The 17,845-nt window shown below is 37.6% G+C and overlaps 2 protein-coding genes across 11 annotated transcripts in view; both read right to left on the bottom strand.

Moving 5' to 3' along the window:
* Window positions 1–17,845, bottom strand: part of BCAS3 (BCAS3 microtubule associated cell migration factor) — a 717,859-nt gene that overhangs the window by 313,568 nt on the left and 386,446 nt on the right. For all 10 annotated transcript variants that reach the window (XM_063599306.1, XM_063599304.1, XM_063599309.1 and 7 more), the window contains 3 exons: window positions 9,958–10,058; window positions 6,444–6,640; window positions 431–528 (listed from right to left, as the gene is read on the bottom strand). In XM_063599306.1, coding sequence (XP_063455376.1) covers window positions 431–528; window positions 6,444–6,640; window positions 9,958–10,058 — 396 coding nt within the window. The remainder of the gene's footprint in view (window positions 1–430; window positions 529–6,443; window positions 6,641–9,957; window positions 10,059–17,845) is intronic.
* Window positions 14,570–17,156, bottom strand: LOC117976576 (large ribosomal subunit protein uL23-like). Its single transcript, XM_063599313.1, has one exon. The coding sequence runs from the start codon at window positions 15,099–15,101 to the stop codon at window positions 14,631–14,633; it is 471 nt and encodes a 156-aa protein (XP_063455383.1). The 5' UTR covers window positions 15,102–17,156; the 3' UTR covers window positions 14,570–14,630.

The raw sequence follows: 17,845 nt of genomic DNA, 5'->3' as shown, positions 1-17,845 counted from the left end.
ATAATAAAATCATTCAAGCTATAGCATTTGGACTCTCTGCTCTCTACTTCCACAGATTAGGCACTTTCATACTCAACAGGTTGAGTAAATTGAATCCATAGATTGTATTTACGTTCTCTGTCAAGGTTGCTTCTCCACATTTCGGTGATCAAAGGCAAAACAGTCATCAACCCTGTAGCCTTCAATACTATGTTCATTACATTTAATCAAGTGCCAACTCCACTGCATCATTCACCAACCTTAGGAATGCTTAAAAGCATGGCATTGTTCAGCAAGAAATATAGGCACAGTACTGTATTAAAATGCACACACACCACAAAACAAAAAAACAGAGAGGAAAGCAAATAAATGTCATCCTCTACATTGTGCGAGAAAATTAGTTAAAAATGCACAGGACTACCCAATAAATATTTCAGAGGTGGTTTTCTACCTGAGGCAGCATCAATCACTGTGGAAACTCCCCTTCGATCAGAGACTGGACGGGATGACCCTGGCATGCTGACTGGGTCAGAGCGGACTGGCTGGATCCTGCAATGCAATTTAATTTAATTCACATATGTTACTGGCATCAAAACTGTCACTTGCTACAAAAGACCTTAAATCAGGAATGCTGGAGTAGCACAATCCATTAAAGAACCATCCATTCTAAAACAAGACAAACAGGGGAGCTGCAGTCCCTAATTGCTGCACAAGGATAAAGCACTACAAACATTCTCTACACTCTGGACCCCTTCTAACTTATCTTTGTGTGTTATTCCATAGATTTTTAAGGAAGGGACCGAAAAGCTGACATTAATTTAAAGGGATACAATAAGTAGAATGGGAGAGGAAATTAAACACTGAAAATGTTTATACTGAAACCTTTGGGATTTCCAAGGGACACACATGAAGAGTTTTGAGAATCCTGAAATTCACTAATATCACCATAGCTATTAATGTGTTCCATAAAAGGCAGCAATGTGTAATTTCAAATTTTGAGATGCTCCATTAAAATGCTTAATGAAAGTTACTTTATATCTGACAGTAAGCATAGGATAACAAAGATGTACTGTGGCCAGGGTGGGTCACTACTAACTGAGCTACCTTTATAAAATTACCAACTAGCATACAAGAATCAATTAGAACCTCAGTAAACGTGCAAATTACTACACACAATTTAAAGTTGCTTAAGAATAATAAACATCCATCCTGGCTAACACGGTGAAGCCCCGTCTCTACTAAAAATGCAAAAATGAGCCGGGTGTGGTGGCATGCACCTATAGTCCCAGCTACTCAAGAGGCGGAGGCAGGAGAACTGCTGGAACCCAAAAACCAGAGGTTGCAATGAGCCGAGATTGTGCCACTGCACTCCAGCCTGGGTGACAGAGCAAGACTCCATCTCAAAAAAAAAAAAGAATAATAAACATATAAATGCCAAATGCCGAGTGTCTCTTTCTAGCTGCATTAGAATAAATACTATTAACATAAAAGTATCTGGAAGATTAAAAGATCTGAAAGTCCCAGGCAACTTAGTGAAACAAAAACTTATTACAACAATATATGCATGCATTTCTGGTAATTCATTCATACAGTAAGTATTTACTGAATATTAATTGCTTGTAGGCATTACTCTGAGAACAAGCAGAAACAAAACATAAAATACAGACCAATGTGTATATATATGACATAGCACATGAACATTCATGACAATGCAAAATAAAACTAAAGTGTAAATATGAATGACATAAATAGTAAAAGCTCAGATTGAGGAGATGGGGGAATACATGCAGGGTCCACATCAGTTAGAGATCTTGCAGAGCTGGAACAGGGATTAGGTCTGTATATAGTAATAGTATATACGCATAATGAAGAGGAGGAAGAAATGCCCTTTAAGCACAGGACTACAACATATAGAAACTTAGATTAGTGACAGAATACGATAGATTCAGGGCATCTTGAAGTGCATGATTTGGCTGAAATATAGAGTTCATAAAGGCTATTGATGGAAGATAAAAGGTTGATAAGAAACACGGGACAGATGACAGAAGCCTGAAATGCCAAGTATGAACTGCAGACTAGTTATGAAATGCATGCATTTGTTGTGAGGAAGAAAAAACAGGAGGGAGGTATAGGATGATCTATTACTGGAAGGTGAAAATACTGATTAACAAATATTGATCACTGCTATGTAGGACTACCCAATATTCATTCCACCCCAGCTAATTTTTCTAAGCCAGTCATGGTAATCTCATCACATCTCGGCAGTGGTTAGTTAGGGGATAGGTAAGCCTAAGCTAATGTGGACCAGTTAGAAAAGAGAAGTTTATTTAAAGTGTCTGGAAAAGAAGTTTCCTTGTTCTTGAGAGCAACAAAAAGCTAGCCTCTTAGATATGGTCAGTCCATTCAACATTATGCCCCCTTCTAGTCTAAACAACTTCCTATGTGGGCTAATACAACTCCTATAGTTAGTCAATTTATATTGGGGTTTCTGAATAATCCAGAGTTGGAGGTAGGGTGTGAATGGGGCTACAGATGAAGCAAGAGTGGCCATGACTTGATAGCTGAAGCTGGACAACAGATATATGGGGGTTTATGCTATTTTTCTTTTCATTTTATACATGTTTGAATTTTCTTCATAATTAAAAAAAGAGAAAAACTGGTTGGGATGATGGAAACGTTCTGAAATTAGTGGGATGGATGCCAAACATAGTGAATATACTAAAACCCACTGACTTGTACATTTTAAAACTGGTAAATTTCATGTTATGTGAATTATATCTCAGTTAAATAAAATAAAATAAATGATAACCAATTTCTGAGGAGCTAATCTTGAGTGGAAAGAGAGGCTTTGCATACTCAGCATCTTTTACGTTATATGTTTCTCAGGTCTGTTAGCAAATATTTCATTGCCCATTCTTTTTAAACACCTGCTCTGTGTAGGGAGCTTGCCTGATTCCCTTATGGATGAGAGTCAACACTATGCCTGCCTGTTTCCCATTTTGGTTAGGGGGCAGGGAGGAAGATTATCACTGCACTACATATTATTATTGGTATCCTATGGGGTACAGGACAGTGTACTAGGTGTCAAGGGTCAGGTGAGCCCCAAAAAATCTAAACAAGGACTTCACAATTTAAGAGAGAAAGTAAAGCCAATGGTCGGCCATAGGCCACCATGCACAGGCGTGTAGAAATCAGATGAGAGACAAGGAGCTGGGCTAGAGTGATCATAAACAAGAATGAGGAGAATCTCAATAGTTGGGTTTCTAATTGGATGCCGGGTGGGAAACGGTGGTACTAAAAAGGACTTAAAATTGATGTGAATAAAATCTATATTTCCCATAAAAACTGCTGTAGGGTCTTAGCCAAGGTCCCAACCAAGCTTACCTGCTGAAAGTTTAAAATATAAATTACAAATGCAATTAACAGAAATTTATAAACCTGCTGCTCAGTATAAAGGTTTCTAAAGGTTATATGTGTCCTGTAAACAGGATAATATTCTAATCAAACATAAACAATTTAAAGTCATTTAGATTTAAACAAAATTTGGGGAGTTATTTATTATTATTAACAAAGGGAAAGTCTGCGAGGAAAATTCTTAAGGATTCGGAAAAGTAGCTATATCTGCTTTTAAAAGAAGCGAGTTAGAACTATCTTAATAGAAGGACTATACCTGAGGAAAAGAGTAACAAAGAAAGCTGATGAGGCCACGAAACAATGGGGCAAAGACATCCTCAGAAAAAGTACAGCACAGGGCTTTATAAATAGCAGCTGGTCAATCACTAGAAAAAAAATGAGACAGTGTCTTGTGCACGGTTTAGCAAAAAAACTAAATGTGTTACATAGTTGTGAAGAGAATAAATTGGTTACTTATTTTAAACGCTTTATTATTAAGATTTAAATAACCAAATGACTGTTGTAAACACGAGTACACTGAATCACTAAGTTGAGGACTGCAAAGAATTGACTCCCTGATCATGGCTTGAGGTCCTCATCTAGACCATATTTAATCAATTAGCATCACTGAAAATTGGTCTGACACTCTCACTGTATTCTGTCATTATTACCTGACATCTTGGTCAAAAAATGTCATTTTTAGAAAGCTGGAGGAATTATGCTGGAACAAAAAAAATGTAGAGAAGAAAAAACAAAATACAAAGCAGAGTAAACAAAAAATACTAAACAAGGTATTAAAAGAAGATACATTCTTCTTGATGAATCGTTCTTTTTTTGTGTGTTGGTTTGTTTGTTGTTTTGAGACGGAGTCTCACTCTGTTGCCCAGGCTAGAATGCAGTGGCACGATCTCGGCTCACTGAAATCTCCGCCTCCCATGTTCAAGCAATTCTCCTGCCGCAGCCTCCCGAGTAGCTGGGATCACAGGCGTGCACCACCATGCCCGGCTAATTTTTTGTATTTTTTTGGTAGAGATGGGGTTTCATCATGTTGGCCAGGCTGGTCTCGAACTCCTGACCTCATGATCCACCCTCCTCAGCCTCCCAAAGTGCTGGGATTACAGGCGTGAGCCACCACGCCTGGCTGAATCATTCTTTAAGAAGATACATCAGTCAGGGGAAAGCAAAAATGTAAAAAGGGACAGCAGTTAGGAGTCTGTGAAATGTTGCTAGGGTGCTGGCATTAGGAATGGAGAGGAGTGGAAGGTTTCTAGATGTATTTTGAATAGAAATGACATAAGTTGGTGAAGAATTAGATGTGGCATCTGTGAGAGGAGAGATTTCAAGGATAACCTCTAGATTCTGTCTTGAGTAGGTAGTTTGTGGAGTAATTTAAAGAGATGAGGCCAGGCGCAGTGGCTCACGCCTGTAATCCCCACACTTTGGGAGGCAGAGGCGGGCAGATCACCTGAGGTCAGGAGTTCAAGACCAGCCTGGCCAACATAGTGAAACTCCATCTCTACTAAAAACACAAAAACTAGGCAGGCGTGGTGCCGCATACCTGTAATACTAGCTACTCAGGAGGTTGAGGTAGGAGAATCGCTTGAATACAGGAGGCTAGAATACATTCTAGATGTTGCAGTGAACTGAGATCGCACCACAGCACTCCAGCCCAGGTGACAGAGTGGGACTCAGTCTCAAAAAAAAAAAAAAAAAAAAAATACTCATGCCTGTAATCCCAGCATTTTGGGAGGCCAAGGCGGGAGGATCACTTGAGGTAAGGAGTTCAAGACCAGCCTGGCCAACATGTTGAAACCCCGTCTCTACTAATAACACAAAAATTAGCTGGGTCTGGTGGCGGGCACCTGTCATCCCAGCTACTCAAGAGCCTAAGGCAGGAGAACTGCTTGAACCCAGGAGACAGAGGTTGCAGTGAGCAGAGATCACACCATTGCACTCCAGCCCGAGTGACAGAGCAAGACTCCGTCTCAAAAAATAAAATAAAAAATAAATAAAATAAAATAGAGATGACAAAGAATAGGGGTGAGAGCAGGATTAGGGAGTGAGATGAAGAGTTGCAATTCAGACCCAAGTAGGCAGCTGGCCGTACTCTAGGCATATCTCCTGGCACCTCCTGGCAGGTACTCAGTAAATATGTGTCATATTTTCTAAACAGATACATCAGGCATAATCTAACTTTGCAACAATTTTCATCTTGTTATAAAAATTTTTTATTGTTACTGACAAAGAAGACAAAAACATATTTCCACTATGTAACTGGAACATTTTTTCCCACTATTTTTTAAAAGGTGTGCAAGAAAAAGGTCAGAGGGTTGTTTTATATTCAATTCAAGATATACTATAGAGTTTTTTTTAAAGAGAAGACAAGAAAAGGGAGATTATATTACATTAGACTGAGTCCTTCATTATCTGTTGCACCCTAATGTGTCAAGTCTTGGTATAACAAATTAAACTGCTAAGCAAACTTGAGACTGCAAGTCAAAACTGTCTGAGTTGCAATTAAAAAAAAAAGCTAATAATAAAAAGCATAATTTGTACACCTGTCCTAGGATTCCTACAAATAAGGATGAGAGAACATGTATTATAAAAATATAGAAGATAAACTATAATTGAATTTATACCAACATTTTTCCATCCAAAAACTTTATATAATCTAAAAGAAGGGAGATACAGGATTAGATAAAAATCACAGATGAAATTTAATTGAAAGGTGGTGCCAACTTCAGAAAGATCAGGAAAAGAATACATAATCAGATTCAAGCAGTTAGAAATATAAGCAAAGCATCAAAAAGTGGAATTGCTTGAAAAGTGCAGTGACTATTAGATTTAGGGAGAATATAATCTGAAAAGCAAGTATTTATTGCACGTAATGTGATCCCACGAGACCCTATATACGATCTCAAGTAATGACGGGGAATTACGTGCAACAGTACATGTAGTCTGCAACATGATACTGTGCCAAAAGGGGAAACCTAAATATTACATATGATGCTCATTTCACACGAACATATTAATCCTTTTGTTCAAATCACTCCCTAATTCTCATTTCCTACCTGAGACTGTTGAGATCAAGATCATCTGTATCAAAATCCAAAAGAGGCTGTGGCGTGTCACTCGGACCATGAGACTGCAACACAGATGAACTGGATGAGATAACTGTGGTTTGGCCTGAGGGATGGATGGTTTTGAACTGGAACTGTGGACCCATCCACAGACGTCTATGGGGTCCAGTGTGTGTTACAATTTCAACCTGGAACAGAGTAGCAATGATGATTTAAATGGTTTGTGATCCTGATTTGAGAGACTTCACAATCCCCCATTCTTCCTCTTAACACCCACATTCTTCAAGAAGCCCATGTTAAAGTGGCAAAGGGATAGGACACCCATAATTAAAAGGTGATGATAATCACAGCTGATGTAGACATTCAAAATATCCCTCTACTGCTTTTCATCAACATAAGCAAAAAATACATTTTGTGTACATATACATACACAGACACACATGCACACCTCACACACATATATAAGACAAAAATCACAGGAAAGTAAAAGGACCAGTTGCTTGCCTCATATAACTATTGTCAGCTCCGTAGGATCTACCTTTTCATTCATTCTAGACAGTACTTACCATGTTGTGGGCATGCACTGAATACTACACCTATTAATCCACAGATTAAAAGTAATTCCTTCACTGAGGATCAAGCTTATGACAAACGTGAAGTTGTTCTTGAACTATCCAAGGAAAAGTAAAGGTCTGAAATAATTTTAATGCCCAAAGCCACTTTATTTCCACAATAAAATATTATATTTATTATACTGCCCTAATATTACCCCAATCCACTTTTAAATGAAAAAATTATTATATATTTTCTCTCAAACTAGATTTTTGTCTTCCAAATACCATTAATTAGTGTGTTTTCTCAACTGCCACAAATATCGACACAGGCATTTGATGTGCTACAAAACAGTAATACCAAAATGCTTTATGAATTTCACGCTCAATGGAGGGGATAGGGAATGTTGCCAATATTTTATTTTATTTATTTACTTTATTTCATTTTTTTTTTTGAGACGGAGTCTCGCTCTGTTGCCCAGACTGGAGTGCAGTGGCGTGATCTCTGCTCACTGCAAGCTCCGCCTCCTGGGTTCACTACATTCTCCTGCCTCAGCCTCCCCAGTAGCTGGGACTACAGGCGCCCGCCACCACGCCCGGCTAATTTTTTGTATTTTTAGTAGAGACGGGGTTTCACCGTGTTAGCCAGGATGGTCTTGGTCTCCTGACCTGGTGATCCGCCTGCCTCGGCCTCCCAAAGTGCTGGGATTACAGGCGTGAGCCACTGCGCCCGGCCGCCAATACTTTATTAAACATTATAAAGTCAAAGAAGTGGGTAGAAGACACTTGGAAAAACCTGAAATATATATATATATTACATGATTTTTTTTTTTTTTACAAATAATCAACTCGAATGAGAGACTAAATATACAAACTAGTTTAAATGTCTTGTCATTGGTACATTCTTGCCTGTGCAAATACTTTATGTAACTGACTTCCCACATGCCTTATTTTTGTCCTGAGTTCTTTTATATTTAATCACATTTCTCTGATTGTGGTGATTAATTCTTAACAAAACATAACTGAAAAGGTTCAGAGTGTAGCCCTGTGTGAGTCCAAAAGGGCAAAAGCATCATGGTCTTTGGAACAATATTCACATTCCCACTAATCACAGGGAGAAAAATGTTCAGATTGAGGACAGTGATTTCTGATTCAAGTAGTTGTATTCAGCAATGTAAATTAGGCCACAGATAAAGCATTCTGTGTACTTTAAGCTCAAAACCATCAGTGTCACAGAGCCCAGAGGTAAACAGATGCCTGTTCAATTTCACCGAGGCAATGGCCAGATGTTCCTATTCACTCTCCTGTTGTGTGCCGGACAAACACATTGTATATACTTTCACACTGACAGCACACATTACCCCTTTTTCTAATTGAAAAGTTGAAGTGAAGGACAGTGGTTTCTCTGCCAGCATTCCTTGGACAACATTTTGATTTTGGAAAAAACACACATTTTGGGTTTACTTTATCTTCCTATCATTAAGAAAGGATGGACCGCCACATGCCAGGAACTGAAGAATCGACTTCCTTCAAGGAACTTCCTGTGAATATTTTTGGTGTGATGAAATAAATACATGTTACCTAGACACTGCTTGATTTTCCAGTTTACTTTACTTTTGATTTTCCAGACTTTAGTTTTCAGGCTACCGTCCTTGAGAAAGAAATGAAACTACAAATGGCCTCCACATTTTTGAGGCACCTGTCCGATGAAAAGCTGCCAGATTGGTAATCTGAGATAGGTCATTAGCTTCATAAAATGATGTCAGACTTGAGGCAGACATAACAGCATTTGTAATGAAGTCATTTGTAATCCCATCATTTTGACATCTGCCCAAGTATCTTTTATTTCATAGCCCTTGAGATGAAGACAGCTTCACCTGGCAAGGGGAGGGATGGTCAGTGAAGCTGTTGGAGACTGGGCATGGTGGCTCTTGCCTGTAATCCCAGCACTTTGGGAGGCCAACACAGGAGGATTGCTTGAGCCCAGGAGTTCAAGACCAGCCTAAGCAACATAGGGAGATCCTGTCTCTACATTAAAAAACAACAACAAAAAAAACAAATTAGCCAGCATGGTGATGCATGCCTGCAGTCCCAGCAATGTTGTAGGGCTGGCTTAGAGACACTAAAAGCAGCATTACATGGGCTTAGGAAAGGAAACCAAGGCACCATCAGAATTTCTGCAGGGTGGAATGTTATATTTCCAATAATGAAAGTATGAACTCAATCTTCGGAAAATGTTGGCTCCACAAAACAAATCCCAAAGATTGCTGAGTGGCTTCACTGTTTCATCAAGGTCAACTTTTATTTTAAACCTGATGAAAATGTGTTCCAAAGAGCCTATTTAAATTCCAAGCTCCTGGCTGGCCACAGTGGCTCACGTCTGTAATCCCAGCACTTTGGGAGGCCAAGAAGGGTGGATTGCTTGAAGTCAGGAGTTCAAGACCAACCTGGCCAACATGGCGAAACCCCTTCTCTACTAAAAATACAAAAATTAGCCAGGCATGGTGGTGCATGCCTGTAATCCCAGCTACTCAAGAAGCTGAGGCATGAGAATCACTTGAAACCAGGAATTGGAGGTTGCAGTGAGCCAAGGTCGTGTCACTGCACTCCAGCTTGGGTGACAGAGCAAGACTCTGCCTCAAAAATTAATAGATTAATTGATTCCAAGGCCCTAAGGCTTTAAATGGATTGTGTGAAAAATACACAAATTTTATGCCATGTTTATGGAAGCTAACATATATATATATACACACACACGTATAATGTATATATAATATGTATATGTACACCTGCAGCAATATTTGTGGAGTAATTTGTAATATGGAAAGACAACTAATTCTTGGTAATTCAACAAAGAGTTACCAATTCTCCCCTTTTACCTCTAAGGAAAAGAATAAAAACAGTAAATTTCTGTTTTATTTTACTTTAATACTCTCAATATTTCAGAGTTTTACCTGGGAAAGCCATTCTTCATCTTCCTGTCCACTATGGTCAGAAGCTAAACTGTCGTAAGACCCATGTCGAGTAATGGGCCCAGGACTTCCAGGGGGAACCACTATAGAAGAAAAAAAATAGATTTAAACCACTTTATTCCATGCAGTGGAAAAACAGACATGGGCACAACCATTTTGGATACTATGGTAATTTATAAGATAAAATATAATACTTTAAAGCACAAAGGCAATTCAAACAATTATTGAACAAGTAAGAATGAAGTTCTTAGGAATAAGATACTTTAAAAAAATATCTACAGAAATTTAGTAATGCCATCTTCTTGCAATAAAAGAAATAAACAACTAACTACATATGCTAATAGCAAAAGTACACTGAAGAGCAGCGACAAATCTATTCATTGGGGGATGACATTAGGATTCTTTAAAAGAGTTTATTTAGTAGCTTCATATAAATGCTAGGCATAAACATGCACATTTAATAGAAAAAATGCTTTCAGTCCTAAAAAAAATTCATTTATCCAGAGAAATACATCATCTTTCTTAGATACCTGAGTAGTTTTCATGATTCTTAAGTGGTATGACATAGTCAAATTATAAACAGCCTACCTTTTCATTCAAATAGGAACATTTGCTTAGTAAAACAATACAATGATTCAAAAATATTTACTGAGTTCCTAATATGAACCAGATATTATCTCCTCAAAATCTTAGTCTCTTCTTTGGAAGCGACGACTCACTCACTCTGTCTGTCTCCATATCTCTAAAGGTATTCTTTTTCTTTTTTTCTTCTTCTTTTTTTTTTTAACAGCAGTTTTATGTTCACAGCAAAGTTGAGCTAAAGATACGGATATTTCCCATATAACCCCCCAACCTCATACATGATTTTATTTAATCTTTTTTTTTTTTTTCTTAAGAGATAGGATCTTGCTGTGTCACACATGCTAGATTACAGTGGCATGATCATAGCTCACTGTAACCTCAAACTTCTGGGCTCAAACCATCTTCTCACCTCAGTCTAATAAGTAGCTGAGACTACAGGCATGAGCTACCAATGCCTGCCCAATATTTTCTTTCTTGTAGAGACAGGATCTCACAATGTTGACCAGGCTGGTGTCAAACTCCTGGCCTCAAGTGATCCTCTGGCTTTGGCTCTCAGAGTGCTGGGATTACAGGCATGAACCACCACGCCTGGCCTACCATTTTAATACTCAGAGAAATCAAGCAATGAAGTACTGGGAGGAACAGAGAAAATGAGGGGAGGTAAGTAGAAAGAAAAGTAAGAAAGTAAGAGATGATCATTAAAGAAGTGTGGAAGAAATAGAAAAGAATGAGAAGCTGAAAACCCTCATAATTTCTACCACCAAAAGACATTTATATATACACATCAACATACAAAAATTTCCTTGAGTTAGATTCCTACATATGAAATCAGAGGATGTAAATATATAAATTTCTTAATATATATTCCCACCAAGAGTTATACACTTACCCAAGCAGTGAAAGAGAATGCCAACCTCACTGAGCTCTTGCTAGAACAAGGTAGTATTTTGAAAAACTGTATCTTAGTGAAACAGATACAAATAAAGTAGACAAAGCATAACCTAGGGCAAGATTTTAAAAGACACAGACTCACAAAAAGCTTATCTTAACTTGCTGCAAGAGGAGAAATGCTAATTCAGTGAATTACTCAGCAGAGGCATACATAGTATTAAAGTGTAAGATCTGCAGTAATCAAAACTTTTAGCTGCTAGTTCTTCAAAATCATAGTTCTACAGCCAAGCGGCATGGTAGCATTTGTACAAAACACAAATGATCACAAAAGCATACACCTACATTCTTGTGATGACAAATTATATCAAGAAGAAAAGAATATCACAATAACTATTATTTCAGCATTCTTTTGGAAATAATTGATATACATTGAAAGGCTGATAAGTAATGATATTTTCAAAAGGCTAAGTTATCTTCCCACCACTAAATTCTATATTAATTCTTAATACAGAAGAGAACAAGAGGATCCTTGAAATTCCCACCCCTTAAATACTAGTGAAAAATGTGAATATGGAAAATATGTAGAGGCTGGAAAGCAGATGAGAGCAGAGAAGATTTTAAAGAGGTGAGATAATATGTTATGCAAATATCTGAAGGAAAGGTGTGACCAAGGGAATGTTAAGTACAAAGATTTTGAGATGTAAACATAAAGGGAATCAGTAACAGCTAGGAGGCCACTGTGGTTGGGTGGGATAAGCCATGTTGTGAGTGAAAGGTAAGTCAGTAAGGCAAAGGAAGTAGGACCAGCAGATTACTGTGGGCTTTTCCTTTCTTTTTCTTTCTTTTTCTTTTTTTTTTTTGGTAATAAAGCTCGAGTAATATGATGGAAAGCAATTAGCAATTTTTAAGTAGAAGTGAGTAGCCATGCCTTACGTAACTAGCTAGTACCTAATGTGAATTTCTCCAAAAGTTTATGTTGTGTTTTATATATGCTGAGCCTAGATTAGTACGTGTCACAGAACAAGTACTCAATAAGTATTTACTGGGTGGTTGGAGTTTTGGATTCTGTACTAAGTAAGTAACGGCACTAGAATGGCTGGACACTTATTTATCCATCATCAAAATAGGGATAATATATTATCATGTCTGGGATTAGCTTCAAAATAACCCAGTGCAGGGATGGAGGTGGGAGGTAGAATTACAGATGAAAACAGGATTGGTCATTAGTTGATCATTGTTATAGCTGGCTGATAGGTACATGGAGGCTCATTATACTATTATTTTCTAGTTTTGTGTATGTTTGGAATTTTCCACAGTGAGAAGGGAGAAAGATCCTCTCTGCCCTCATTAACTTTCCAAAGGAAGTAATAAAGATTCCAAATATACATCTAGAAATAGTACCATAAATATGCACCCCAAAATCCTAAAGAGATTGTAAGAATTTCCATCCCCTTTTTTCACCGAAAATAGTTTTCTAATTAAGCATACTTGGAAGCCATCAGAAGATGGGCAATATAAAAAATAAATCTGGTAGGATAATATTTTTCAATATCAAATAAATATCCTTCCTCTGCCCCACCATTTTTTCCACGTTTGATACATTTTTATTACTAAATTGGGTAAAAGCACAAACATCAAAACAGAAAAAGCTTATCATTAGAAGCTAACTATAATCCAAATAATTTTGAAAAGTCTGAAAGAAGAGTGCAATAAGAGAACATATTTTTTTCACAATAAATTAATCATTAATTGGCACTGTGGTGTTAAACATACAACTAGATATATTACTGTTCATAATAATTGGTAATGTAATATATTTATTAAAATCTGTTGGTCTTCCTATTATATTTAGTATTGGATTCTCTATACAGTTTTAGGAATTACAATATGTAGTATGGAATACCTTAGAACAGTCCCAACAGCATACCACCAAGCCAGAACGCTGTTCCTCCAAATGTGGTCCTCAGACCATTAACATTGACATCCCTGGCAGAGCTTGTTAGAAATAAATAACTTCAGGCTCCACCCACCCAGCCCTACTGAATTACAATCTGCATTTCAACAAGATCCCTAGGTGATTTTATTACACATTAAAATTTGAGAGCTGCATTATACAGGAGTAGACTCACTGCCATTCCCCTAAAATAGATAGGTAGTAAAAGTTTGGAGAATCTACATTATTCTTTAAAAGGAAAAAATATGAAAAACTGGTTTTCATTTGAGAGCTTAGGAGGAAAATAATTAGCTACTTATTGCCATTTCTAAAATCTAGACAAGAAAATTCTGAAATAAGCATGGTTATTATGAGATTAAGTTAGCTATAAATTATTAGGAAATTTAAAATAGAAAGGTACTATCATTTTCATAGGATTTACGTTTTTTGTCCACTTGTTATCCTTCTAAACTCTTCACTATAACCTCAAATTTCAGTATAAATGGCCATTATAGCAGAAGAGCCAGGCTCTGTTTGCCATGGCTGATGTTGGGGGACATATCAAGCCAGTACATGCATAAGTTAAAGGGACAGATCTAAAATGTTCAGCTTACCAGTATTTAATACTTTTCTTAGTTTTTGTTGTAGTTGTTGTTGTTGTTTTAGTCAAAGGTGGTTAAGTGTTTGGAAATGACCTTAGGTGGCTTTTGTTTTACAGATATGACCTGCCAGCGTCACACAACTTTCATACAAAGAAATCAGTAAGTCTCTTGATTTTAGTCAGTCTACATATAGTATTGAAAAGCTTTGTGACAAGTAATTCTTTCTAATGTTACCAGGCTGCCTGTGTAAATACAGAAGGCCAGCCTAGGAGACAGGATAAATTATCTGTGGGAAGGGCCCATAATCAATAGCCAACATTCTAGTTTAAAATTCATTCTCAAATGCTTTGGGCACAAAAAGGTAAAAATAAACTAAGTTTTTGCTCTTTTTATATAGCATATATTTTCTTAGTTTGTACTAATACATTCTCATATTACAAAGGCAATTTCATGGAAGAATCTTCCTTTTGATATTGAATCATCTGAAATTACACAAATAGAACTATACATTCAAAAAAATTCTCATGTGAATAACAAAAAAGACAAGTTAAACAACAACAAAAAACTTCCTTTCTATTTTTTTTAATGGTGAAAAGAAATATATATATATATATATATATATTCAGAATTAGGCAGCTGGACTCAGTTTAGATGATCCCAATTTTGTTGGCAACATCCAAAGCATCGTAACCAGGAGCCAGTCGAACATATGCCTTCTTCTCTCCATCAGGCCAAATCAGGGTGTTGACCTTGGCCACATCAATGTCATAGAGCTTCTTCACAGCCTGTTTAATCTGGTGCTTGTTGGCTTTAACATCCACAATGAACACAAGTGTGTTGTTGTCTTCTATCTTCTTCATGGCAGACTCAGTGGTCAGCGGAAACTTGATGATAGCATAGTGGTCAAGCTTGTTTCTCCTGGGAGCGCTCTTCTGAGGATATTTGGGCTGTCTCCAGAGTCGCAGTGTCTTCGGCTGCCGGAAGGTGGGTGACGTGCGGATCTTCTTCTTTTTGTGGCTGTGGACACCTTTCAACACTGCCTTCTTGGCCTTTAAAGCCTTCGCTTTGGCTTCGGCTTTAGAAGGGGCAGGAGCTTCCTTCTTCGCTTTCGGCGCCATCTTGTGAAAAGGGTCTTTTTTTTTTTTTTTTTTTTTTTACACAGGGTCTCACTCTGTCACCGAGGCTGGAGTGCAGTGGCATGATCTCGGCTCACTGCAGCCTCCACCTTGTGTTCAAGCGATCCTCCCACCTCAGCCTCCTGAGTAGCTGGGATTACAGGCGTGTGCCACCATGCCTGGCTAATTTTTGTATTTTTAGTAGAGACGGGATTTTGCCATGTTGGCCAGGCTGGTCTCAAACTCCTAACCTCAAGTGATCCACCCGCCTTAGCCTCCCAAAGTGCTGAGATTACAGGCATGAGCCACCACACCTGGCCTGAAAGTTTTCCTTTCTTGCAGGTGGACATTGAATAGTAGGCCTAATTTGGATTTTGTTTTAAAAGTCCCAAAACAAAAGCAGCTTAAAACCTAATTAAAATGAATTTAAAAATCTGTGCACTAAACTACTGGTCTCTGGCACCATTTTCTGTTTTTTGTCCTCGTGGCGCAGGTTCTTCTTTGTTTCTTCTTTTGCTCTTTTCATTGGCTCAGTTGCACCATTCTCCATCACATTCATCATCACTATCAAATTTAGTTTACCTGCCCTGAAACTGTACCTTCCCTTTCGCAAACCCAGGCTGGGTAGCTTTATTACTCTTTCCTTTTCCTGTAAATCTGCAATCTTTGACTTCCATTTATTTGGGGATTCTTGTTGGTCTTGCATGATTTTTTTCAATGCTTCTTTTTCATCTCTCCTTCTACTATTTCCCAAGTCACTTCTTTGGTTTTTTGTTTTTTAATTGTGGGTTACCATTATTTGTGTCTTTGGCTTTACCTAATGCTTCTTTGGCTTTTTCTTTAAATAGAATTATCCTCTCTTTTGCTCCTCTGACAGTCTATCCATTTTATTTCACCACTTGCATTTATTCATATTAAAAAATTTCTCTCAATCCAGGTAGGAAGAACATTCTATGTTTACTACCTTGGGAAGGAATGACATACCTGTTCACATGGAAAAAAGAATTTACAACCTTGATAAAAAGAAAATATGATAAGAGCAAAGTTTCCATGCTTCTAACCACTCAAATATTAGGAATGATACCCTGAGATTGGAGCGAGACTGGCGGAGACAGAAAGGGGAAAAAAGAGGGTCACAAAGAGGAGTGGGAAACGACAGAATCCCAGAAGAAGTTTTAGGGACCAATGGCGGTGAAAACTTATGTCTTCAATCTTGGGCAGAGTTAAGGGAAGTGGCAAGAGATCCCACATGGTACAAGAGTAGAAATGGTGTGCACATGGTGTGTCTGTACAGCCAGGTCTGTGACAACCTTACCATGTTCTCCATAGCTTAGAGGAGAAGAATGTTTCATACATGTACAAGAATAATATGGACATAATCCAGACAACTGACAGGAGCTGGATGAGAAACAAGAATGGATGCTGCAGAGACCTATATGAACCAATGGCCAATGATCTGGTGGGGAAATGGGACATGTCAGTGGTGACAATTAGGACAAAATGTCCCCAAATCCCTTACCTCATACTTTTATACCCTGTACACCCTAGAGAATTTAGATGTAACTTTGGAGGTGGTATAATTGATTGAGATTAATTTTTCCACCTTTCTTCGAATGGAGGTACTAAAAAAAACTTAATAGAGTTTATTTAAAGAAAAATAAAGTTACATATCTTGCAAATCCAAGTTCAATGGACCAAGATACAAAATAGCTACCCTAAAGAAAAATGTTTAGTATCTTTTATATTTACCAACTGTCCTTAGATAATTAATAAACTTGGTACAAGGATATAAATCTAGCCATGTTCTTAGTACAGTAATTTTCAAACACACCTTATCTGCCAAACTGAAAAGGAAAATACTGAATAGGAAATACTATCAATTTACTTTAGAGAATACAACTTCAAAAGTACTGCCTCTACATACAGGCTTTTGCTAAATATAGATCAACAAGCAAAGGCAGGATGAGTAGATCATTATGAGGTAACTGTGAGCCTGTCTGTTTTTAGTGTTTATAAGCAAATCATGCTTATAGTGAGTAAATAAGAGCTAAAAAAATCACTTATGGTATTTTTCTTATAGGAATATATGGGCTTCTGTGCATACATGTGTGTGTTTCTATGTATATATTTATATATATATATTTTTGTTGTTGTTGTTGTTGTTGTTGTTGTTGTTGTTGAGATGGAGTCTTGCTCTGTCACCAGGCTGGTGTACAGCAGCATGATCTCAGCTCACTGCAGCCTCCGCCTCCCAGGTTCAAGCGATTCTCCTGCCTCAGCCTCCCAAGTAGCTGGGATTACAGGTGCATGCCACCACACCCAGCTAATTTTTGTATTTTTAGTAGAGATGGGGTTCCACCATGTTGGCCAGGATGGTCTCGATCTTTTGACCTCATGATCCGCCTGCCTCAGCCTCCCAAAGTGCTGAGATTACAGGTGTGAGCCACTGTGTTCAGCCTATTTATATATTTTCATATGTGAGTATGTGTAAAGCAAACAAAAGCCAATCTGCTTTAGGGCTGACCTTTGAAAATTAGTCCTGTTAATCTAAACCAAAAATACTGCCAAGTCTGTATAAATAAATATATATATATATATACACATAAATAAAGTTATGAAATGAAAGATTAATGGCCCCTTAATAACATCCTTAGGTCTGAATCCTATATAATAAAATTCACAATGTTCCAAAAAGTCAATTAATAATATAACTTTTCAAATCAAAATCTTAGAAGAGTTCTATTTTT

This window comes from Pan paniscus, chromosome 19, assembly GCF_029289425.2.
Source record: "Pan paniscus chromosome 19, NHGRI_mPanPan1-v2.0_pri, whole genome shotgun sequence".
Lineage (NCBI taxonomy): Eukaryota > Metazoa > Chordata > Mammalia > Primates > Hominidae > Pan > Pan paniscus.
Note: the sequence above shows the minus strand (reverse complement) of the source record. Positions and strands in the feature narration are given on the sequence as shown.

Coding starts and splice junctions, on each gene's coding strand:
- LOC117976576 (XM_063599313.1), bottom strand. CDS start 15,101: ATGGCGCCGAAAGCGAAGAAGGAAGCTCCTGCCCCTTCTAAAGCCGAA.